Raw genomic sequence first — 24,306 nt, 5'->3', positions numbered from 1 at the left:
TTTCTTCCTGTGGTGGCTTTGGCGTCCAGAGGTTTCCCTCAGTATGACGAACCAACTAGCCCAGTAACAAGTACTTCTAAGTATCGGTAATCAGATGCGAGATACTGCGTACAGGCTTACATCACTATGTAAAACAAGTTCTGCAAACCCAGAAAGCCACCAGCAAGCTTGGATTGATATGACATCCAGTGAATTAATTGTATTAAGCCTGAAGTGGCGAATGCACCTACAATATATTGACTCTTTTCTGGGCAATATGGTGAAGAAACCTTCAAAAGGGCACTATGCTCCACTATTGAGGTTCTTAACACGATTCTGACATTAGAATGTATGGTAGGTAGCATTTGGTGAGGCCGCTCTGCAGGCAAAGTTGAAGTGCACATATGTTGAAAACATATCCCAAACCATGCATTTTATGTATTTTACTTATCAGATACTGCCGGCTGGCTTTTGGGAGCCATGGCAGAAGTGGGTACGTCACATTACGGTATTACACATTGCATTGTTTCAGTTGACAAACGGATAAAAAACCACATCAGAACAAAAGCACATATAATCAACAATAGAAACACATCTGGCTAAATGTGAAGAAAAAAGAAAGAGCAAAAAATAGCTTCTTAACACGCCACAGATAAGCTCAGACAGCAGTTGTGAAAGCATCACCTGACAATAGGCTAACTACGTCACATGGAAGCTCATTGCATTCTGCTATAGTTCAAGGAAAAAACGATAAATGGTATACATTCACTTTAAAGCACGGTGTTACGGTGTCTTGCAGCTGCTAATATGATATGTTCCGATACAACCAAGGAAGACACGCTCGAATATCTTAATGCGGAGCTTTCTTGCCAAGGGTGGCTGCATGACGTAGTCCATAATGAGTGTGGGTCCAAGTAAGGTTCAGGGTAATATGGAATCTTGAAGATAAGGAAAATCTTTGGAACATGGGGTGTCACTACAGCTAATGTTCCGATGAACGCAGGAACTCATGAATATGCCTGTGGAAGTACTCAAGAAAAGTGTCACCACAAAACATGTCTCGAATCGCCCACTGTGCACCCGCTGCTGCTCACAGTACCTGCTCATGTGCAGTGTTAATTTTTATGAAAGGGAACTCTGGAGCGCGTGGCCTGCGCGCTCAGGCGGCTGCTGGCAGCGCGTTCAAGTGAGAGCTAGAACAACCACAGCCTCTTTTCGCGTCATCTTGCGGCGAGCAAAACAACCATTCATTGCTTATATAAAACCATTGGCAAGACTGCAACCCCCTCCCTGTTCAGGGCGATAACGCAAGAGGCCGATATTGGCCTTGATGGGGGAGAAGGTAAAAAATGTTGCTGCTGGTTCCATACGGTCAATGACTGCTTGTTTTGCTCGCTGAGAGATGACGCGAAAAGAGGCTCTGGTTTCTCTCGCTTCTAATGCGCTGTCAGCAGCCGCCGAAGTGTGCAGGCCATGCGCTCCTGTGTTCCCTTTCATAAAAATTGACACTGTACATCATCGTATAATTTCTGAATTTGCCTCTATATTGATAAATCAAAAATGTTTAATCAAATGTGGAAAAATTTTATAATGATGTCAGTTTATTACACTGCAGCAGATTTTTCGTTGACTAATCATGTATCAATATTTTCATCCCTATTTTTTATTTAGTCACTTTTTCAACGTGAACGTCACACATTGTGAGTCATGGCACGTGCGCATGCTCTGCCACCAAGTGAACTCCTCAATGTGATGTACATTAGAGGTGTGATATTTCCATTTGTTGCGAACTTCGTTTCTTCCAAATACTGACTGAGCCGTGTGTTACAACTAACTTGCATGCGAACCTCATCTCTGACTAAGCTGTGCGTTTCAGTTGTAGCTAATAAAAAAATTTTAGATTTTCTGTTGACTTACTGTCTGCATTTTTACCGATTAGCACAGCCATTGAGAGTGACGGCATAGAGTTACTGTATATGTTCTATACAGTAACTCTGCGATGGCAGAGCTGGAAGTGTCATCTTGTGTTTTGTCCAACTGCAATACCATTGCAAAAATTTTCACTTCTCAGTAACCTAAAAAATGCTAATAGAAACATGGCGTGAGTCACTGCTTTGCTAGCTTTGCGTGTCTCATCAGGTTCGGATTCTACATAGTCAGCTGTTGCTGTCAGCATTTTCCATCGCATATACTTTTGCGGTAACTGGTAAAAAGGTCAACAGTAAGAATTTCACCGTCAAACCGAAATTCTTTAATACAAGTGCTTGTCCGCCTCCAATCAGCATTCTTTGATGCTGTACAACAGACATTTAAGAACTCAACAAGATACCTAACGTCATTTGCACGAAAGCTACACAATGACGATGATGATGATCAATAGATATTGTATTAGCTCAACTATCGGGTCAGAGCAGCATTACTCATTTGGAATGACATACATTTTTGGGCACATACGGCATATGCTAAAGTTCACTTTGTGACGAATTAGCATTGGAAATCCTTGTATATACCTGCTGCAATACTCCGATCGAGCTGAGAGTCGAGGTGTGCTTGAGTGACTAATGCTTTGTTGAGTTGGAGCCAAATTGAGTCTGGTTGGAAAAAAAAATTAGTGACTGAGTGAGTCCAGCTGAGGTCTATTCTGATGAGTCTTACTGTGAGTGAGCCCCAGGCTCTGAATTTTTTTATTTGTACAATAATGCAAACTTTAATTGGCTCAAAGACCGGTATATAATATCTGGGGTTTTATGTCCCAAAACCACTATATGATTATGGGCGACGCTGTAGTGTAGGACTCGAGAAATCGCGACAACCTAGTGTTCTTTAAAGTGTATTGGCATCGCACAGTACACTGGCTTCTACCATTTCGCCTGTCCGTCAAAATGTGACCACTGCGGCTGGGGTCGAATGCGCGACCTTTGATTCAGCAGCCGAGCACTGTAGCCACTGTTCCACCAAGGTGGACAGGGTCAATAAAGGAGGGCGATACATAGATGCTAGCGCGTATGTAAAAATCACTCACAAAGGGAAAAAAAAAAGAAAGCCACAGCTAAATATAATAAGTTTAAAATGTACCGAAGAAATATAAACTACGAAACATTGCATGCAGATAAAAGTAACAATGAACACATTGCATTAAAAGGAACATTTTCTTATATTTTAAGGAAAATGAAGGGAGCAGGTCCCATTGAAATATGCGATGTAGTAACATTTAAAATGAGGAATAAAGTATTTGCCCTAATAACAATGACAATTACATTAATTAAATATGTGTTCAATGGAACATGTGCTTATTAGGTATGATAACTGAATTGATGTTGGGGGACCGTCCTATGTACGGCTGACGCAGAAGCCTATAGCTAATGTTTCAGCCGCACACAGTCGTTCCGTGCACGGTTAACGTCCCCCAACCGTAGCTTGCCTCATTGCAGCTACTACTACGGGTTCGGGCGAATAAGGCAACTGGCCAGATCAACAACAAACACTTTATTGCTAAGCGTTAGCAATCGCGCGTCACTGTCGCGGGGAGATACTACAGATAACAAAGGTGTTGACGCTTACACCTCGGTCGTGGACGTCCTCGGCTCGCAGGAGGGGTTGCGGGTTCGTCCTCCTGGGATGGTCGCTGGTGTCAGAGCGCGAGCGCCCGTTTGCCCGCTCGTTTTGTTCCCCGACCCGATTTCCCTCTCCCTGACGAGAATGGTACCTTTCCTCGCTGAGGGAGAGGGGAACCTGTTCCTGGCGCCGGGAAAGGGGGGGGAATCGCACGCGCCGGCCGTGGGGGAAGGGGTCCCCGCAACCAGGCGCGTGCGCTGCCCTAAAAGGGAAAGGGAGGCTGGGCGCACCTGCTCCCCACATCTTGCGCTGCCCTAAAAGGGAAAGGGAGGCTGGGCGCACCTGCTCCCCACATCTCCTCCCCCCTTAAGAAGGCCCCCGAACGACAGAGACTGCAAAGAGGGAATAATTCGTTTTATTCGTCCTCTAGATAGGCCAGAAGGGCCTGGTCTACGTCCATGCCCTCGGACCGTTCGGTGTCTGCCGCGGGCACCGCCGGAGCCCCCACCGCTCTCTCACCCGCCTCCAAGGTCATTGACGCCACCTCCGGTGTCAATGCAGCCGCCACCAATGTCTCTCCCGGCCCCGCCGCCCCCCGCTCTACGGTAGCCGTTATTGATAGCGGCGCAGGCGGACTCTCGCTGGACGCGTGGCCTGAGGCAACTCTCAGCAGCCACTGCGCGAAGTCCGCCTCCTGGGCCGCCCGCGCCAGCATGGCCCGAACCGCGGCGCCGGAGCGCTCCTGGGATGATTCGCGGCTGGATGGTTGGGTAGCCTGGGTGCGGTGCCGGTGTAATTTCCCCAATTCGTGGGAGTTATGGATCACCACGGCGCCGCACTCGCAGAACCGCGTCCCTGCGGGCACTGGAAGGCAAGCCCCGTTAGCCCTCCGGTCCGCGTCCTCTACCGTGCGCCCCTGAAAAGGGCGATACAGGTGCGCTGGGGCGACCCCAACTCGGGCCCTTTCCTGCCGGCGCCAGGGCCTCGAGGAGACGTAAGACACCGGAGGGTCGCCTCCATCCTGGCTGGTCCAGGTTGCCACGTCTCGGTGGTTGCGGCCGTGAGGCGATGCGGTCGGCTCGCCGCGTTGGGACCCTGGTCTCGTTCCCTGTGAACCGGCGGGTCGTGATGGTGACGGCGAAGCCGAGAGTTGGTGACCAGGCGGCAGCGCGCGCGGACCCCCTCGGTGGCGGCGGCTCGAGTGGCTCTGCCTCGGCGTTCGCGGCCGGGCCGCAGTGGGGTAGGGCTGCCATGTGGACGTTGGTGGGGGTGGGGGCTGGCCGTAAGGAGGTGGTCTCCTCTCCTTGCTGTTCCGGCGGTGCTGTTCCCAATGGCGCTCCATCTGTTCGGTGAGAGTGATACAGATAAAGAACGACAGGTTAACAATCGCACATGTGTTGCGCGCTAACCCTTGCACCCCGCGTCGAACATATCAAACGCGGCCTACCGTGCATAGTTGCCTCCGACTGTTACGCAGGAAGTAGCGCGGTTCTGGGCTCCTGACCCGGTGTCGAACCATCTCACCCGCCGCGCGCGGCTTGGAGGGGGACTGACCGTAGTCCTCATGCGCCTCCCGTGCTATGTAGCGTTTCAAGTCACATACATGCACCGGTCCGCCGCTCGGTTTGCCTTTCATGTTCGCGAGTCGATAAACGAGCGAAGAAACTTTCTCTCGCACTCGGTACGGCCCGGACCATTTCGGTGCCAGCGAGGCAGCAAACTGTTTGCTAGCATTACTGAGAACATGATGGCGCCGCATCACCAGATCGCCCACTTCGTAGTGTACGTTCCTACGCGTGCGGTCATATTGCGCCTTCTGCTGTGCCCTAGCAGTGCTGAGATTATGTCGAGCTTTATGTAAAGCTTCCGCTAGCTTCTCGCGCAGCTGCGTTGCGTATTCAGCGCGTGCTGATGTCGCCACTGGCACTCCACTGCGGTCCGCGAGTACGGTCTCCATCGGATTCGGCAGTTCTCTCCCCAAGTTCAGAGAAGAAGGCGCATACCCAGTCGATCGGTTTACGGTCGATCGTAATGCAAAACCGATCTCTGGAAGATAGGTATCCCAGTCCTTATGTCTTTCAGAGAACGCGACAAGCATGTGCTTGATGTTGCGATTGACTCGCTCCGTGGGGTTCGACTGAGCATGGTAGGTGGTTGTTTTCTTGTGCTTAATGCCCAACGCGGCGCACGTGTCAACAAACACCTTCGCAGTGAAATAAGACGCGTTGTCTGTAATCAACTGCTCGGGGAACCCGAACCTGGTAAAAACCTCCATCAACTTCTCTAAAATCACTCGAGCCGTCAGCTTCCTAAGGGGAAAAAGTTCTACCCATTTAGTGAAGTGATCCGTGATCACCAGCAAGAACTTATTTCTGCTAGGAGTTGAGGGGTACGGGCCCATTACGTCACACGCTGCGATTTGCCAGGGAGTCTGACTGTTAATCGGTTGCATGAGGCCGGGCGGACGTCCTCCTCGCGGCTTGACGCTTTGGCACACACGACATGAACGGGCGTAGCGAATCACATCCCGCTTCATACCTGGCCAGGTAGCGAGGCGACACAACTTAGCGTAAGTCTTAGGGCCGCTCGCATGCCCACCAATGCACGAGTCATGAAAGTAGCGAAGAAGCGCTCCTCTCAACGCGCGCGGTATCACGACTTTAAATGACTCACTTGTGTCATCGTCGGATGGAATGTACCTCAGCAGGACGCCGTCAGAATCTAGCAGATATGAATCCAGCGCGCTCACAGCACTACCAGCTGTTGCCGAGCGCTCCGCACCGACAGCAATACCAGCTGCCCCCTTGTGCGCGGTGGCCTCACTACCACCCGGCTCCCGGAGCCCGTCGAACACCTTTCGACAAAATGGATCTTTCTGCTGAGCTTCTAACAGCTCCCTTCTGCTGAAAACAATCCCTGCGCTAACGACAGCCTCTACGTGGTTCACGCTCTTAGCTCGAACTAACGTTTGCTCCGCTGTTTGCGTTAGCGCGAGTGTCTCGCTCTCAGTTCGTTCCGAATTAGTCGCGTGACTTGCCTCGTGTCGAACTGGAGCACGCGATAGTGCGTCGGCCGCGGCATTGTTCTTACCCTTGCGGTAGCGGACGGTGAAGTCATAACGCTGCAGCAACAATGCCCAACGCGCCAATCGGCCACTTGGTTCGTTCAAACGCCTCAACCACGTGAGCGCCATGTGGTCCGTTTCAATCACAAACGCAACTCCGTCTATGTAAAAGTCAAACTTACGGAGAGCAAAAACTATCGCCAGACACTCTTTCTCGGTTACTGAGTAGTTCTTCTCCGCCGGTGTCAACGTACGGCTCGCGAACGCAATCGGTCGGAGGGAACCTCCATGCTCCTGAAGCAAAATTGCTCCTAAGCCCAGGTCGCTTGCATCGGTGTGAATAACAAACTCCCTGTTCAAATCGGGTAGCTGCAGCTGAGCCGTGTTGGCCAGCAACTTCGTGAGGCGACGCAGTGCGGCCTCTTGCTCTTGGCTCCAAGCCCAACGCTCACCATTCCTCAAGAGCTTCGTTAAAGGCGCCTGCACTGCCGCGCAATCTGGAATGAATTGGCGATAAAAATTCACCATCCCCAAAAAGCGCCTCAGCTCACCGACATTGTTCGGCGATGGATAGCTCACTATCGCTTCAAGCTTACCCTTATCCGGCAAAATGCGACCCTCGTCAAGCGTAAATCCCAATAATGTTATTCGGGTCGCCGCTATCTGAGCTTTGTTTGGGTTCAAAGTGATGCCCGCAGACCTCAGCCGTTCTAGAACGTCTCTCAAGTGGCGCACGTGCTCTTCGAACGTTTTCGAGTAAACCACTATGTCGTCTAGATATGCGAGTGCGTGCTGCCACTTTGCATCTCCCAAAACACGGTCCATTAGCCTCTGATACGTAGCGGGAGCGCCCACCAAGCCAAACGACATTCTCCTGAATTGGAAAAGTCCTCTGTGGCACGTGAAAGCTGACTTCTCTTTATCCCGCTCGTCCATCTCAACCTGAAAATATCCGCGGCTAGCATCGAGCGTTGTGAAGTACTTCGCCCCGCCTAGATTGGATACTAACGATGAAATGGAGGGAAGAGGATACGCGTCCTTCTTCGTAATTTCATTCAGCCTGCGGTAGTCTACACAAAGGCGATACGTATCATCTTTCTTTGGAACTAGAACTACCGGGAAACCCCATGGGCTGTTTGACCTCTCAACTACGCCTGTTTCGATGAGTTCGTCCAAGGCGGCGTCTAGTGCTTTCCGCTTAGCTGAGCTGATTGGTCGGGGATTGCATTTCCAAGGGCGTGCATCACCCGTGTCAATTCTATGCTTAACCAGCGTAGTGCGGCCGGGACAGTCAGTAAACATCGCGTCATATTCGTACAACAGCGACGACAGCTGCGCTCGTTCCCCCTCTAGTAGGCTCTGTGCCTGTACCAAAAGCGGGTGCACTGCCCTTTCCTGCAGCGCAGCACATTGCTCCGGCGGGGCGTTTACTCGCTTTCTCGGCGCGCTTTCCTCCTCGCGTACTCGCGCCTCTCCCTGCGATTGGCATGCTTTTGTCAATGCGGAGGCCTTCGAGAAAAGCTTCAGCGCGTCTCCGTCGCGCTCTCGGTAACCACCGTTTGCAATGTCAATGACAATACCCGACTTAGCGAGGAAGTCTCGACCCAGGATTAGAGACATTGACAGCCCTGGAAGATGCACGAAACGTTGTCGCCTCACGCGTCTGTCCCAGCGGATCACTAGCCTAGCCGCGCCGCTCGATTGTGCTGTGCCCGTAGCTAGACGGAAGATGGTGTTGCTTTGCCTCAAGCGGATGTTGTTCTCGCGGAGATGGTGCAACACATCGTCACCGAATAAAGAAGCGCTTGCCCCAGTATCCAAAAGTGCTACGAACTTTTTCCGAGCTATCGTTAACTCGATTAGCGGCGCGGGCGAGTCTACGGCATCACCTGCGCGACAGACCGACGGTGCAAGTGATCCGAACGCATCGGTAGGATTACTAATCGCCGCGCGGGGTCCCATGTGAATCACCGGCGGCGCCGTCCGTTTCCCGAACCGCGCGTTTGCTCCTGACCCGGCGTGCGGTCGCACTCGCGAGCGATGTGCCCTGGCGCGCCGCACCGATAGCAAGGACCGCGGACACCACGCCGGTTCGCTCGTAACTCGCCTCGATCAGGTGGTCCTCGCTCTGGATTGCGCCGCTCGTTAGGCCTCGCGTCAACCCCGTGCTCCTGCCTTGGAATGTCACGCGCAGGGGCGGCGTGTGCCGTACGGAGCGCGTAAGCGTAGGGGTCTAAAGCGCGGTTTGACAGCTCCCAACCGCGTGACACGTGCTCATCAGCGTACGATGCTGATGCGTTACCCCTAAACGCTTCTGAAGTCACTGCGCCGCCGTTCCATGCACAGCGAGGCTCGATTGACTGCGCGGCGGGCGGAGGGGGGCGATACGAACGCGCTGCGAGGATGTCCCCTTGTATGCGCTTCGCCTCGGTGGCGAGCTCTTCGAGGTCTGCGAACCTGCATCCCCTGAAGTGCGCCGCGAAAGTCGGGTGCGCCTGTCGGGTAACACGCTCGACCTTTTCCGCGTTGGTGGCGTGAGGGTTCGCGAGACGATACAATTCGTCCATCGCCCGTACGTATTCCAGCAAGGATTCGTCCGGATGCTGGGTGCGCAGCTCCAACTCCCTCCGCAAACGCCACTCATAATTAGCCGGTAGGAATTCGCCGCGAAAGCTTTCGCGGAACTCTTCTACCGTACGGGCGCGATGTCCGGTTAGTCGGAACCACCGAGCCGCTTGCTCCGTGAGCGACACCGGGACCACGCGCTCGAGAAGTTCGGCATCAGAAAGACCCGTCGCCTGCTGATAATGGAGCAACCGGTCGAGATACTCGTTGGCGCTCTTGCAGTCGTGGTAACCCGTGTAGGTCGGAACGTCTACCTTGACACGTGGTCGCACATTTTGCACGGGGGCCTGCGCTGTGTTCTGCAGGGCGCTCGCGAGGCTTTGCATAACTGACAGCGCATTCTGTAAGAGTACCTCGCTCGAGGGCAAACTGTTGCCCGAAGACTCGCCTATAGTTGAGGCGCGTGTCGTAACTTGTGGCGGCGCCTCTCTGTTCGCGTCGCGAGATGCCGGAGCGCCATGCGGGCCGCTCTCCGTCGTAGGCCTACTCTCTGCTAACGCGGTCTCTGCACCCTCCTGATCATCCCGCGTGAAACGACCAAGCTCTACGCTGTCGGAAAGTCCTAACAGTACCCCCGCGTTAGCCAAAGGATCGCCACTCTGCGACGCGACATCCGACAACATTGACAAATCTTGGAATTCCGACATGCCTATTATCCTACGTGTGGAAGAGCGCCCTGGCACTTGCTCGCGTCCACAGAACTAGCCGCGTTGCCAAATTCGTTACGTTGGGCGCCAGATGTTGGGGGACCGTCCTATGTACGGCTGACGCAGAAGCCTATAGCTAATGTTTCAGCCGCACACAGTCGTTCCGTGCACGGTTAACGTCCCCCAACCGTAGCTTGCCTCATTGCAGCTACTACTACGGGTTCGGGCGAATAAGGCAACTGGCCAGATCAACAACAAACACTTTATTGCTAAGCGTTAGCAATCGCGCGTCACTGTCGCGGGGAGATACTACAGATAACAAAGGTGTTGACGCTTACACCTCGGTCGTGGACGTCCTCGGCTCGCAGGAGGGGTTGCGGGTTCGTCCTCCTGGGATGGTCGCTGGTGTCAGAGCGCGAGCGCCCGTTTGCCCGCTCGTTTTGTTCCCCGACCCGATTTCCCTCTCCCTGACGAGAATGGTACCTTTCCTCGCTGAGGGAGAGGGGAACCTGTTCCTGGCGCCGGGAAAGGGGGGGGAATCGCACGCGCCGGCCGTGGGGGAAGGGGTCCCCGCAACCAGGCGCGTGCGCTGCCCTAAAAGGGAAAGGGAGGCTGGGCGCACCTGCTCCCCACATCTTGCGCTGCCCTAAAAGGGAAAGGGAGGCTGGGCGCACCTGCTCCCCACAAAGGGTACTGACACAAAAACATTGGCCTCGCGTTTTTCTAACAAGATGCGTTGCTGGGAGCCTGTTAGTGATGACACGACACGTCGTTTGCTACGGCACGTGACAGATAATTAATTACAGGCCCATCATTATCGACCAATGTCAGTTTCTGTTTGAGAGAGCTCCAAAAATTGTGTGCAACGGTCGCCACCTGGCGTGTATAGCTCTTGAGCACGTCAGCACACAGAACTGTGGCACGCTTTCGCTCGGTCCGCATCAGGAATTACTTTAGAACAGGAAACGGGACTGAAATGTCGCCAAACACAAAGCTGTATAAGCGTGCGCCACGACCATGCACTCGCAACCAGCCACCGAAAAACAGACTGCGGGAACAAACATTACAGATATGACGTCATCATAACTTGTTTTGTTGACAGCAGCGTGGTGACGTGAGGGAAGTAGGGGGTCACCTAAGGGTCCCCTTCGAGCGTGTCAATGGCGCGATAAAGTTGAGGGCTAACGGAAACTTCGAAATTATTTTTAAATACCTTCCCAGCTACAATCGCTGTCGATGTTACTGCGAATCAACACCACAGGCCATCTCGGCCGCGAAATTTTGTGTCGGTGTCCCTTTAAAGAAAAGATAGTGACGATGCCGTATTTTATGTGTTGCTAGAGTTGTCACATGAGCCTGCTAAAGTTGTCACGCGCCCTCCTTGCCCCCCCCCCCCCCCCCCAGCTCGACTGGTACGCATATGCCATGATCGAAAAAACTGTTTGAACCAATGGACTAATAGTCGATTAACTGAAGATCAGGTGAGTAAGTGAGTCCGGCTTTGTAATATGCTGGTGAGTTTGAGTCTGAATTATTTCGGTTGAAAAAACAGAAGAGGTTAGCGAGCCCGATTTCCAATGGGTACAGTTATCGAAAATATTGGTGGGTCTCAAACCGAGTGTGCTACAATTTTCGGGGTCGCCGATCTAAACACGGTACACGAAGTCAAAAGAGGAGGTTGCGCGTAAGTTTTGAGTATTGAACCGACTTTTTTTTTTTTTTTTTTGCTGAAAGTGAGGGTGGTTGTGTCACAAATGCAATGCGGCCAGTGTTATCAGAGGTTACGTTTCCCCGGACCCCGTGTTCTCTTGTGCGATTTCTCCGCAGTCTTTGCGTATCTCTCGGTACACGTGCAAGGGAAAGGACGGGATTGCGTCTCGTCTTCACGAGGTGGAATGGAGGAGCGTCGTAAACCGGAAAGACCACCGGCGTGCCGTTGTCGTCGTATTGCCGGCGGCCAGGCTTCCTCGTCGTCCCTGGCCTCTCAAACCCGCCATACGATACTACGCCCCCTTTTGTCAGTGCCGCTCCTCCGGCGATGTGTGCGCGCGTGATGCGCCAGGCCGCAACTTTCTCCTGGGCCGGCAGGCACACCGCGATCAGATCGGAGGTGCGCAATGAACGGCGACAGCCACTCGGTTTGTTGCTATCTCCGAGTGAGGATCTTGCGTGCGTGTATCCAGTTAGTTTATGCGGAGTGGCAGCTTGGACGGTGCTTCCGCCTCATCATTGTGCCCCCCCCCCCCCACTTTTTTTTTCGCTGTCGATTTTTTTACTTCTCTCGAGGACTTGAAACGCTGCTGATATGGCCCGCCTGTGAACTTACACGACTTGCTTTCGCCTGAGAGAGAGAGAGAGACAACTGCGGCTTGTCGCATTGCTGAACTTCAGAGTGAAAGTTGTGGCTATCTCTAATTCGAATATATCGAGCCACTAACCGAGGGAGGCAAGGTGGGAAGAATTGTTTAGGAGGCGTGTTGTCATCGTGCCGTTCGACCACTTGTTTTGCTGGGCGGTTGCTGCAACAGAGAAGCTCTCCGCCCCCCCCCCCCCCCCCTTCAGTCTTGATCCGTCTCTGGCCTGCCTGTGCCTGGTGGAGACGGCAGCTGTTGTAGGCTACGAGCCGAGCGCAAAAAAAAAAAAAAAAAAAAACCGTGCGCGTACTCTCGGCGGCAAGCCGGCGGCTTCTTGGGCGCATAATGAAATCAGGAGGCGTCTGCCGAGGGCGACCGGCACTTTTCCGCGTTCCTCGACGGCCTAAGCGCGGCTTCGTTACGTAGCCGTAAACAGGCTGTCCATCCTGGTCGCCCTCGTCTCGAGGGCAGCGGAGGGACGCAGATGAGTAGCGAGAGGCCCGTTCGCTTCGCCGCCGTGGCTAGCCAGACCGCGCTGGCTCTGGCGGCACGATCTGTCGCGGCGACGACGAGTGATGCTGCACGTTAATGGTTGGGCGGATAACAGGTCCCGGCCACGGGAAGCGGCGAACAAAATACGCGCCAAATGACGTCGGCTGCTTCGGGTGAAGGCTGCGAGAAGAGGACTGGCGATGTCTGGCGGCCGGCGCATCAATGGGATTGCCGCTTTTGTCTGCGCCGGCGACTGGTTCGGATCCGCCGAATCTCTCTCTCGCATCGCCGGACGCTGTGCACCGTCCGAGGGCCCCATTTTGGGCCTTCTAGCCGGACTCGGGCGGGGGATAAAAGGAACTGTGTTGTCGATGAAGATTGCGTGCCGCCAGTGTGGAGGCGTAGGAACACTAAAGTGAAGCAATGAATCGGTTTGTATCGGTAAAATGTACTGTAACGATAAATTGGAGATGATAAAACCAGGGTCAAATATTCGCTTTTACATCTGGCTCCGAAATGCCGTGCGTAACGTCCATATCTGGAAGTTTTTTTTTTTTTTTTTTTTTCTCGCGATCTTGACTCGGCAAAAAATTCTGAACTATGTTAAGTTCACGGCCTCCTTAGGTGACAGCTTTCATTTTCACTGATTAGGAATTGTACCTCCGCGGTGCCGCAGGTCGCGGGTTCGAATCTCGGCTGCGGCGGCTGCATTTTCGGTGGAGGCGAAAATGCTGTTTATTTATTTTATTTATTTATTACATACTGCTGACCTGTTTACCAGGTCTTAAGCAGGAATGGACATACAGAGATGTTTACAACAAAAACATAATTGATATCACACAGCATACGGACAGTGGTTACAATTCAACACTTTTGTATTAATTTACAAAAAACTAAAGAAAAACATTACAACAACGGCATAGCTTTGCTGACTGACACGTACTAAAAAATGGAAGCATGGCGTAACTCTGGGCTGCATGACTGTACAAAAAAACTGTTAGTGGTTAGTGAGAGCATGTAGAAATAAATCAACTGTTCAGCATCGGGTGATAGGCAATTCCACTCACGGATAGTTCTTGAAAAAAAATGAATACCTGAGTGTGTCTGTGTGGTTTACGTAATCTAAAACTTTCTCTGAATGATCTGAGCGCACAGCATATGCACTTATTTGTCTAATGTGTACTGTTTTGTTGATACCGATTTTGTTGTGGAAAATTAGATAAAAAAGCTTCAGCCTCTCCATTCTTCTTCTCTCCTGTAGTTTTTCGAGATCCGCTTTAATTAGTAGAAGTGAAGGGGAAGTACGCCAACTATAACAATTAAAAACAAATCGGATAGATTTTCTTTGGACCATTTCTAATTTTTTTAATATTGGACTCAGTAAAGGGATCCCACACTGCAGCTCCATATTCTAATACTGGTCAAATAAAAGTTTTGTACGCGAGAAGTTTGATGCGTGGTGTGGCATTCACAAGCCTCCTTCGCAAATAGCCAAGCTTTTTCATTGCCTTTCTTTTAATATATTCTATGTGTTCATTCCATTTTAAGTCTGATGTGAGTATGAGTCCTAAATATTTGTGTTTAGTGACTTCGGATAACGCATGGCCATTGACGTGATAGGTAAACAGAAGCGGCTGTTTCTTACGTGTAATTCGCATTGCTACTGTTTTTTTATAATTAATTGTCATCTGCCAATTTTCACACCACGTTTGTAGCGTTGCTAGTGCAGTATTTAAAGATTCTTGATCACTGTAACTAAATTTTCTGATATAGTATACAATCGTCCGCGAAATGCTTTATTTTTACGGGCAAGTTTAGCACAATATCATTAATAAATAACAGAAAAAACAACGGCCCCAAAATTCACCCTTGAGGCACACCCGATTTCACGGAGGCGGAACTCGAGGTGACACCATCAATGGCAACACATTGGCTCCTCATTGAAAGATAAGCAGTTATCCATGCAAATAATTTCTCATTTTTCAGAATTGGTTTGAGCTTAATTAGTAATTTCTGGTGACTCACACGAAAAGCTTTTTCAAAATCCAACAATATAACATCTACTTGACCATTCTTATCGATCGCTGCTGCTAGGTCATGAAACTTCTCAATAAGCTGGGTTACCGTAGAATACCCTTTGCGAAAGCCGTGCTGAAGGGGCGTGATTAGGTTATTTTTTTCGACAAACATAGACAAATGTTTGAATATTATATGCTCTAGAATTTTGACACTAGTGCATAGCAAGGAGATAGGCCTAAACGAGGATACAAGCGAATGGTCATCAGTTTTTGGTACTGGAGTGATCTTAGCGTGCGTCCAATCACTCGGAAGTTCAGCGCGCAGGAGAGATGACTTAAAGATCAAGCATATATGTATTTGGCATTCCATTCAGCATACCTTATCAGAAAGGCGTTCGGTACAGAGTCAATGCTCGGTGACTTTGTAGGTCCGTGTGCTCAGATGTGGGCGCTCGTTAAAGGTGGTCGATTTTTCCGGAGCCTTCAACTGAGGCGTCTTTCATCATCATACCGTGGTTTTGGGATTGCCGCAAATATCTACTGATTATGAACTACGTACGACCTAGTGGATGTCGTATAAACGTATGACGTCACGACGTTTGGTGGGAGACTTAGTTGCGTCGCCAGCCTCTTTTTTTTTTTTTTTGCGCGCGTTTTTTTTTTCCAACACAAGCGTCTTGTCGCCACAAACGCGGCGACTTTGGAATTGTGACAGAGTAGTTTACTGTAGTGTCAGAAAATAGCGGTTGTCGTTCTTTTTTATGGTCTATTCAAGAAAGTAGTCGTCATATGCGGCGCGCGCCTGCCGCCCAATGGTGGCGCGGAGCGCCGGCTGATGATGATGATGATGCCCGGTGTCAACTGCTCCCAACAACCCTGGGGCATTGGCCAAGAAATTACTAACAAATTAGACACACGAGTTTTGACACTTGCGAAATTTCAGAATGTACTGTATATATTGGTTGTGGTGATTTACGAAGTGTGCCTCAAAAGTCTCGATTCTATTAACAAATTCTAGACAGTAGATGGGACATTGATTGGCTCAATGAGGAAGCTTCCAAGGAGAGAACATTTGAAATGTCGAAATTCATTTCAAATAAGTGCTGCTATGGGGGTGTTTCTTGTTGTTTTTTTCTCGTGTAAATGGTAGCGACTGCATGGCATTGGCTCCGTGTTTATTTATGCAAACAGCAGTAGCTTCGGCTGCATGTAGGTGATGGCCTTGTCTGTGTAGGTTTCCTCCGTCCTGCGCTAATGACAGTGTGTGAGCATTCTGCTAGCGCGGCAGTATGAGGCCGAGCTCTTGGCGTCATTCCTTAGTCTCTCCATAAGCGTATTCTACTTTACGAAATGTCTGGTTACTTTAGTCGTTTGCGTGAGTATATCCACAGGGCCGTCGTGCGGTGACTGGGCACCTATTCCTTGATGCGCACAATGTAGTAGTACTGCCATACGCCATAACTAGAAAAATTCGCGCCCTTGAGCGAGAGTGACCGCATATCTAAATCTGAAACATTTCTGCAAGGTGGTATGTTGAAAGTCGGCTGTGTTGCCGTCTACGAGTCTTTTTTTACCCGATATGGCGTTTAATCGTTTACACATGACTAACATTATCTCTCTTATATCGAGGGGCCGTGCTCGTAACCGAGGCCTGCATTGTGCCTTAGGCGCGTTAGTATATGTATAGGTTTGTCAGCTCCCCGCACCGTTGTGAACAGTATTTGTCGAGACCTGTAGCACTCTGGGTGGACCTGTCGTCTGCCATTCGTGTCGTTCGTGACAGACACAATGCATGGGCGGAGAGGAGGTGTCGGCGCCATGGGACGCGCGTTCTGCAGGAAGAGGGCTGGCCGCCGTGCCGTTTTTTGCTTCAGCTTTTTTTTTCCTTCAGCGCTTTCGTGCAGCCGAAAATTGGGACTCGCGGAAGAGCAGTCACCTCGAGGCTGGCGTAAAAGTACGCAACGAGGATGAGCCAGCTTCTGCCGGAACTCGCGCACTCACGTGACACGAGTGCATGACTAGGTCGTCTAAGCGGGCCCAGGTCGACGTTGTACGCACTATAGTTTTTTTTTTTCTTACGGGGCTGGTCAGTATATAGTTTGATGCTTAAAAGTTGAAAGTTGAAATTTATTTAACCACAACTATACACCGTGATTCACACAAACAAGAAACAATTGTGGCATGGAAAGTAGGAAAAAAGCTGCGCTATAGCAGCTTGACTAGCCCCACCTCCCATTTGTACAAGGCAACAGAAACAATGGCACACCAAACTCCATATGGTGCTCACGTATGATTGAAAGAAAAAAGAAAAGAAAATAGCATTCTAGTGGTTGTTTATGAAGTACAGAATAGATGCACACTTGGGTGTTTACAAACAAACAATTATTGGGAAAAAAGGCAACCAAAATAAGACGCTATAACAGAAAGGGGTACACTTAAAATTTCATGCATAAAAGTACTGGGTGCAATTTTTCTGGGTTTATAACTCCTTATACAAACAGGTTTAATGTATCACTACTTGAAAGGGGACGCAATTGCTGTTCTGTGAGCTTGAACTTATTTAGTATATGGGGAACAGAGTGCTTTAGCATTTGGAGTCCGTAATTTGTTCGCGGTCGGGGGATGTGCCAGTGTTCAGAACTCCTCGGATTAGTTTTCTACTATAGCGGGTCGATTTCTAGCTGACCCACGTAGTTTAACTTTTCCGTTTGCGTATATTGCTCTCGTCACGGCTGTTTCGGTGCACCGAGTTCAACGGGAATGTAAAAACACACAGCTGCTCTTTTAGTGCGCACATACGTAGTTGCTGATGCAAAGCATGATGTCCCCCCCCCCCCCCGTCTTTTTCTAACGCCGAAAAAATATCCTGATATTGTCACGTGGTGGAGAAGTTGACGAAGGCAGCAGGCATGTATGTCCGAGGTGTAACTTTATTTGGCCGAACTTGTGACCGGTAAACGGAAATTCATATTGCAGCAATGCACTCTGGCACTGCTAGCGGCGAATGGAGCGTTGGTCGTCGTTCAATTGATCGCCGTTGGAATGTGAGCCTTCTTTTAAACATCGCGCGTCGAACTTTCCACTCTTATCAATGGTGGTCGCGCAATCTCTGGAACAAGCTTGATCACTTACGGAGTCCTTCAATACTTTTGAAGCGTTCTGCTACTACCATTGTGAAGCTTCCCGAACACTGAAGCGCCATCTGCGCCGAGCATTGCTGGCAGTCTTTGTGGGCGCAAACTAAACCGAAACGAGAAACGCGCGTGGCAATACGCTATATACCAATGGGCAGCCACGTCGTCAGCGGGTAGTTCAGTTTTCTGAATACGTTGGCTGCACCAACGCTGTACATACTCTGTAGTACTAATGTTGGTGTGGTGAATAGTACGTGTAGAGATAGCTCTATAGTGCTCTCCGTTTAAAATCGGCATCGCGTGATGTCGCCAACAGCAGTGTCGCTTGTGTCAATGTCGCTCCGGTGTCTTGGTGTCTGGGCAAGCAAGCAAGCAAGCCCTTCTCGGCTCCGGACGGCGCTTTAATCTAAACCAGTCAGTGCCGTCCCGCTCCTCGAGAGATGGATGTGGTCATTGTTTCGGCGACAAAGTGAGGCCCTTCCACGTATACTCACTCTCGTGTTGTCCGTGGCGTGGCATCAAAAAGAAAAACATCGTCGGAGCGAATTTTTCGGGAGTGGCGGCGTGATTGATGCCCAGTGGCAAGTGCGCGTCGGCGTGTCTGTGACCCCGGCCCGGTGCTTTACGAACTGTGGGGGGAGGGCGACGATGCGTGAACGCAGGCCGGCACGCTTTGATTGATGCACAAGCGACGGTTAGGCCCGCCACAGAGCGAGCCTGCAGCGCACGGGCTGACTCGATTTGAGCGTGTACTTGACAGCGCACCTGCCAATGTGCCTCCCACATCCGTTTCGTAATCGCCGATGGGAAATGCTCTTGCTCACTCTTTTTTTTTTTTCAACTGCAAAATCGCGTCATGTTCGACACTAGAATTTCTGCTTTTCCTTCTAGCAACCACCATTATAGCCACCAAAAAAAAAAGGGGGGGGGGGGAGCATTGAATTTGTTTACGACGCTGCCATATACCGAGACCCCCAATTTAACCACTTTACGTATACTGCAGACTGTAATACGAGTGCGTTTTAGTGCCGCCATGTTGGGCTGTTAACCGTTGTCTATTGCGTTTTTGATAGCCAAACAAACAGTTTTACGCTAGACGTTCACACATGAAAATAGTTGGGTTGGTGCATGTCATGTTTCATGACTTGTTTAATTCAGGACGCAATATACGAAAAACAAGATCGCGGCGCTCACATGTGTTTTAGGTAAGATAGTCTATAGCAGGAGCAAGGATGTTATTCAGTGCTAGTAAGGCAAAAAAAGATCAACAAAATACTGCTAGATGCGATTGGGAAAAAATACTCGAAAAGAGCATTTATAGGTGACGATGTGATTGCTACTAATGGTCAGAGGTGAAGATAATAGTGTCAGTTGATGTATTCGGTGTATGGTTTGTAAATAGCATCCGACATCCCCCGCATTGCCCTCTCCGTGAAAACGCCTTCAATGATGAGTTTTAGAGTACCGTTTGCAAGCGCTGCGGGCGTAGCGGGCGCCATATGAGTCTTAGAATAGCGTTTGCCCTGCTGCAAACCGCAAAGCACGATCGCAGGGACACCGTAGCCTCGAATCCAGTGTTTGCGGGCCACGATCGCCGCACGCTATTTCGGATTTCCTACGCGCGGGCCGCGAACGCCGACTCGCATTATGACGCATGAGCAGTGGCAGCGACCGCACCGCAAAGGCTCGCGGTCCGCTATTCTAAAACTCCCTAATGCTGCTCTGTGTTTGCGTCCTGCGCGTGCACGCGATGGGAGAGCGGATATATATATATATATATATATATATATATATATATATATATATATATATATATATATATGAGATCTAACAGACAATAACGCCAAGGAAAGTATATAGAAAAAGCGTTATTCGAAAGTCGCAGGTTCGGTTCCTGCTCACGGCAAGTTGTCTTTTCACTCACTTTTCTTTCTTCACATTTACAATTCGGTCTAATAACTTCCCCTATACTTTCCTTGGCATTATTGTCTATTATATCTCATTAATATTGTGTTAAAACGCGGAAAAACGAGCCCTTATGTATACACTTCGTTCCCTTATATATATCTGCCTGCCGTTACGCATTTTCTGCTGCTACTCGCAGAGAGCACTGCTTCTCGCGCGGAATGTGTGTTGTTGTTGTTGTCCCCGTGCAGCGTCGTCCATCCGTCCCGCTTGCTCATCGCCGCCGTCGATGTCGGCGCGCCTGCGTCACGCCGAGAGAAGCCTTCGATGGCGTGAGAGGATGCGCATTGTGCTGCGTTCCGACGAGGAGGCATCGACTGCGCCGGCCTTTCCGTGGGCGAATACTTCGATGCTGCCGTCTGCGCGATGCCTGCGCCACGTTGCGTTGGAAGTTGGCAGGCGTCGCATTTGCATGCCGTGTACATTTAATCTCTTGTCTTATGTAGCGTATTTTTACAGCGGGACAGGCTATCCTCCAGCTCACTGCGTTGGGGTAGACTTTTTTTTTTAAGCGGCGAAGTTTAGGCTTCTCAGTTGGCGTGCGCCGCAGCCGTGATGGTGAAGATGATCACGGACAGCGACTGGCTTCTGCAGTATATGACGTCTCGAGGTGCTCTACGATGCAATTCGTATGACTGGAAACAACCATGAGGGAAACGTGCACAATCATCTTTTGCCGACTTCAGGCTAGATCTAATATCGGAAAGCTGTAATAATGACGGCAAAACCGAATTGACATTTCAACGCAACATTTGTGACCAATAAACCCTGTACGTAACTGTACACCGCTTTGCCACTCGTTTACGTATACATGCGTGAGTAGTGGTCAGTGTCGCGGGTGATTTACGGTAGCACCGCACGGTCCCTCTGCTTCGCCCACTCATCATCATTCACTTTGCTGGATATGCCGTGGTTTTTGTCGCAGTGCATAGGGCCAGTTGTTACACGGCGTTTCGGAGAGCGCCCGCGCAACGACACTCCGGAAGTCGTGCCTTCTCGTCTCCCTTTCCTTTTCGAGACGAAACCCTGGCGTGGCAGTGCGCGTGCGCCGAAGCAGTCCCAAGCCATGATGTGCACGCGTGTGCGTACGAAGACAAGAAAAGAAGAACTGTCCTCTTGCGTATAGCCCTTCCTTGCTTTTCCTGCCCATTTCGACCGCACCGCTTTTGTTCTGCGGCGATGGGCCATCGTTTCCTGTATTTGTTGCCGAAACTCTGCTTTTATATGCTCTCCAACTCTGCTTTCCACCGAACTACTTGCGCGGGTGCGCAGAAGAATGGCGCGCGTGTGTGCTCGCTGCGGATATAAAGGGGGGGGGGGGAGCGGAATGACCAGGAGGAAGGTCACTGTGTCGTCCCTGGCCGCCGCTCTTATCCACGCTGCTGTGGCCGTTCATTCCGTGACTTCAGCGAGGCGCAGTAGTAGCCCGTCCGAGCACTTAGCTACTTCGCTTGTCCCGCTCGTCCTGCACAGTGCCACGAGGGCCGCCTTGTGCGCGGCTCTCGTCACCAGTGGCGCAGAGCTACTGCAGATGATCCACCCATAAAGGTATAGCACTCGCAGTAGTGACTGCAGTGGTGCGTGCGCCATCGTCGAGTATTGGCTGTTGCTGGCGCAGCATTGATTAACCGGCGAATCGTTTTCACCTGTGCCGAGATATCTTGCTATAATACCTGTCCTCCGCTCTTAAAATCTTGAAGGCGCACGTTGCTTCTACGCGTCTCTTCAGAATTGAACAATGCGCTAACCACATCTTATATCGGAATGACGTTTTGCCCGAAACACGGGCTTATCAATAGAAAATAAAGCGAGTCGCTCACCGGAATCCCCGCCATGACTGCGAGACAGATTCCAGACAAGGGGTCCCTATCCGGGCATTGCATGCATATTCCTCCATATTTCCAAATTGGTCGTCGCCTCAGCTAGCTTCAATAACACGTAGGCGCGCTGACCTTATCAGTTCTAAATTACAGTGTTTGGCAAGTATGGTAGTATTTGATTATGTTCGCTTCCGAAGGTTCTTTCATCGTATCGCGCACGATATCGGCAATGCATTGCTTATGCGACTCGCGAGCGTGCGTATACACTACTGACCTTGCTTGCACGTACGGTGTGCGCCAGATTGGCAGCCGCCAGAGAGATTTCGGCTGGCTGACTTTCTAGCTCATTATTGACCGTTACACGCTGCGCTACACCAATCCACGTCATCGGTGTGCACTGAGCGAACGGGAGTCGCCGTCTGACTGCGCGGCGGCCGTATAAGAAGCTTTTTTTTTACAGCACATTGTCTGGGCTTAGCCGAGTGTCTTTGTCGCATGTCGCAGTGGCCCTGTTCTGTCCCATTTTTGCGTGGCGCGAAATGCTGTGGGAACGGGACCACACCGCGATCCTTGTCGCCGACCGTTTCGCCGCTGTCGGTCGACGGTTGTGCGAAACCCGTGGTCGCCCACTCCTTTCTTCTCTGCGCGTCTTTTCTCGCGGTAGCTCTTCGTATGCTCACACTGCCCCGTCCGCGGTGGTCTAGTGGCTATAGGGTACACGGCTGCTGACCCGCAGGTCGCGGGATCGAATCCCGGCTGTGGTGGCTGCATTCCCGGTGGAGGCGGGAATGTTGTAGGCCCGTGAACTCAGATTTGGGTGCACGTTGAAGAACCCCAGGCGGTCGAAATTTCCGGAGCCCTCCACTACGGCGTCTCTCATAATCATATGGTGGTTTTGGGACGTTAAACCCCACATATCAATCAATCAATCGATCGTATGCGTACACTAGACAGTTATGGTTTACCGTTAGCGTCAGAGCGGGGGTTAAGGGAATGACGTTAGCGTGCAGCTAACGTTCGTTGCAAACAGCGTCTTGGATAGAGTTTACGTGTCCCAACTGGGATGGTGGCGCCACCTGTCAGAGGGTTGATAAGTTCAAGAACAGTGAAAAGAAAAAAAAAAGAAAACGAGAATGTTTGACTGTGTCACCCCGCGAAGCATTGTTACAGGTTTATTTTAGCAATAATAAGAGTAAACAAACATGACCCACGCACAAAACGTGAAAACATTTATGTGTTGCGATGTTGCCGATTCGTTTACGTCAATCTTCTAGTTAGGCCCAGTGGCGTTCGAAATATCTCAAAAATTACGCTAGCTTATCCGTAATACTCGGTCATCGAAGTCAACTGAATGCGAGTGAGGCTATTTTGAACAATCGTTTGCTGCGGAGAACTACGCCAAAATCACTTCGAAACGGTCGTCCGAAAGCGCCGCATTGTTTACGTACTCTGTGAACATTATACGCTAGCACGGTAATGTTAAATCTGAAAAATAGCGCGCGTACGGTAAGCGGTACGAGTAACGTACGTATATGCGCATTTCGATCCCGCTATCACGGTAAGTCCGCTATCCCGCTGATCCCGGTATACTACAACTGTCTACTGTCGCCCCCGTTGTATGGTGGTAGTGCGTGTTGATGCGTGTTGTATGTTGGTAGTGCGTGGTAGTGACAATATGCGTTTGACGATGCTAAGATCCCGCAGGGTGTAAGTTGTGTAATGGCAATGTTTAATCCAGCCGTGGTGGATTCCTGCTGCCGAGCACATTGTCAGGCTCCTTATGGCTACCATGAAAAAAAAAAACTTGTATACAACGCTCCGGGTCAGCGCTAAAGAGCCGATGGCGCGCATAATTATCTCGGGTGTCTGTCCAGGCTTTCCTTTCGCGGTATGCGGCTAAGCAACAGCTACAAAACAGGATGTAATATAAAGACTCTATCGCGAAGCATCCGGTGGCAGCCCGTGTGTTGTGTTGGTCCGCCATCGCGATCGTCGCTTATTTCACGGTTCACTCACTCGTTGGTTCAACGTTTTGAACCGTTTAGCGTTGTGGATGTTTTGAACGGGGCCTCGTTTTTTTTCGTTTACTTGCTTTATACTATACATATAGGAGACATCGGCGTTCGCCTTTTCTCTCCGCTTCCCGAGTGGCTTCCTATTGACCACGCACGTGATGTCGCTGCGAAAAGTGCATATGCGGGCTCCCCGACCCTTCCTCAGATGTTACGTGCGTTTCGTGCGCGACTCGCGCGGCAGAAAGAAACACCGACCGCACCAGACGCCATCTGTCGCAAACCCGTGAACTGTATACGTGCGAGTATATGTATGTATGGTGGTGCCGCGCTGCTCACGTGTATACGCTGAAGGCGGAGTTTGCATTCGTTCGCTTTGCCGGTTCACTAATTATAGGCGCGACCGCGGCGGTTTTCAGAGTCTGTATACGTATACCTTTGGCGACAGCCTCATTGCCGAACGATAGCATTGTTTGCCGACCGCAACTCGGCTCCGTCTCGGTATGCCGTTATCGGACGAATGCGTCCGCGTTCTCTCTTTTTTCCAGTCTCGTTTCTGCCAATTGTGCTCCGACGAGCAGCGCCGTTCGTGAATGCCTCCCTTTCCTCCGCTGCATTCATTAACTCTGGCGCCAACGGCG

The 24,306-nt window shown here is 50.7% G+C and overlaps 1 protein-coding gene across 2 annotated transcripts in view; it reads left to right on the top strand.

The window, feature by feature from the left end:
• Nucleotides 1–24,306, top strand: part of GckIII (Germinal centre kinase III) — a 120,982-nt gene that overhangs the window by 1,745 nt on the left and 94,931 nt on the right. Inside the window, exon 1 of one of the 2 annotated variants that reach the window (XM_075892704.1) lies at nt 2,609–2,635. The exons of the other annotated variant lie outside the window; for it this stretch is intronic. Within the exon in view, the coding sequence (XP_075748819.1) occupies nt 2,624–2,635 (12 nt within the window). The 5' untranslated portion in view covers nt 2,609–2,623. Of the gene's footprint in view, nt 1–2,608; nt 2,636–24,306 lie in introns of those variants that run through there. 2 annotated transcript variants of the gene reach the window in all.

Source organism: Rhipicephalus microplus, chromosome 1, assembly GCF_043290135.1.
Source record: "Rhipicephalus microplus isolate Deutch F79 chromosome 1, USDA_Rmic, whole genome shotgun sequence".
In the NCBI taxonomy this organism is placed as follows: Eukaryota; Metazoa; Arthropoda; class Arachnida; order Ixodida; family Ixodidae; genus Rhipicephalus; species Rhipicephalus microplus.
The sequence above is the reverse complement of the archived record's forward strand: the minus strand, read 5'-3'. Positions and strand labels throughout refer to the sequence as shown.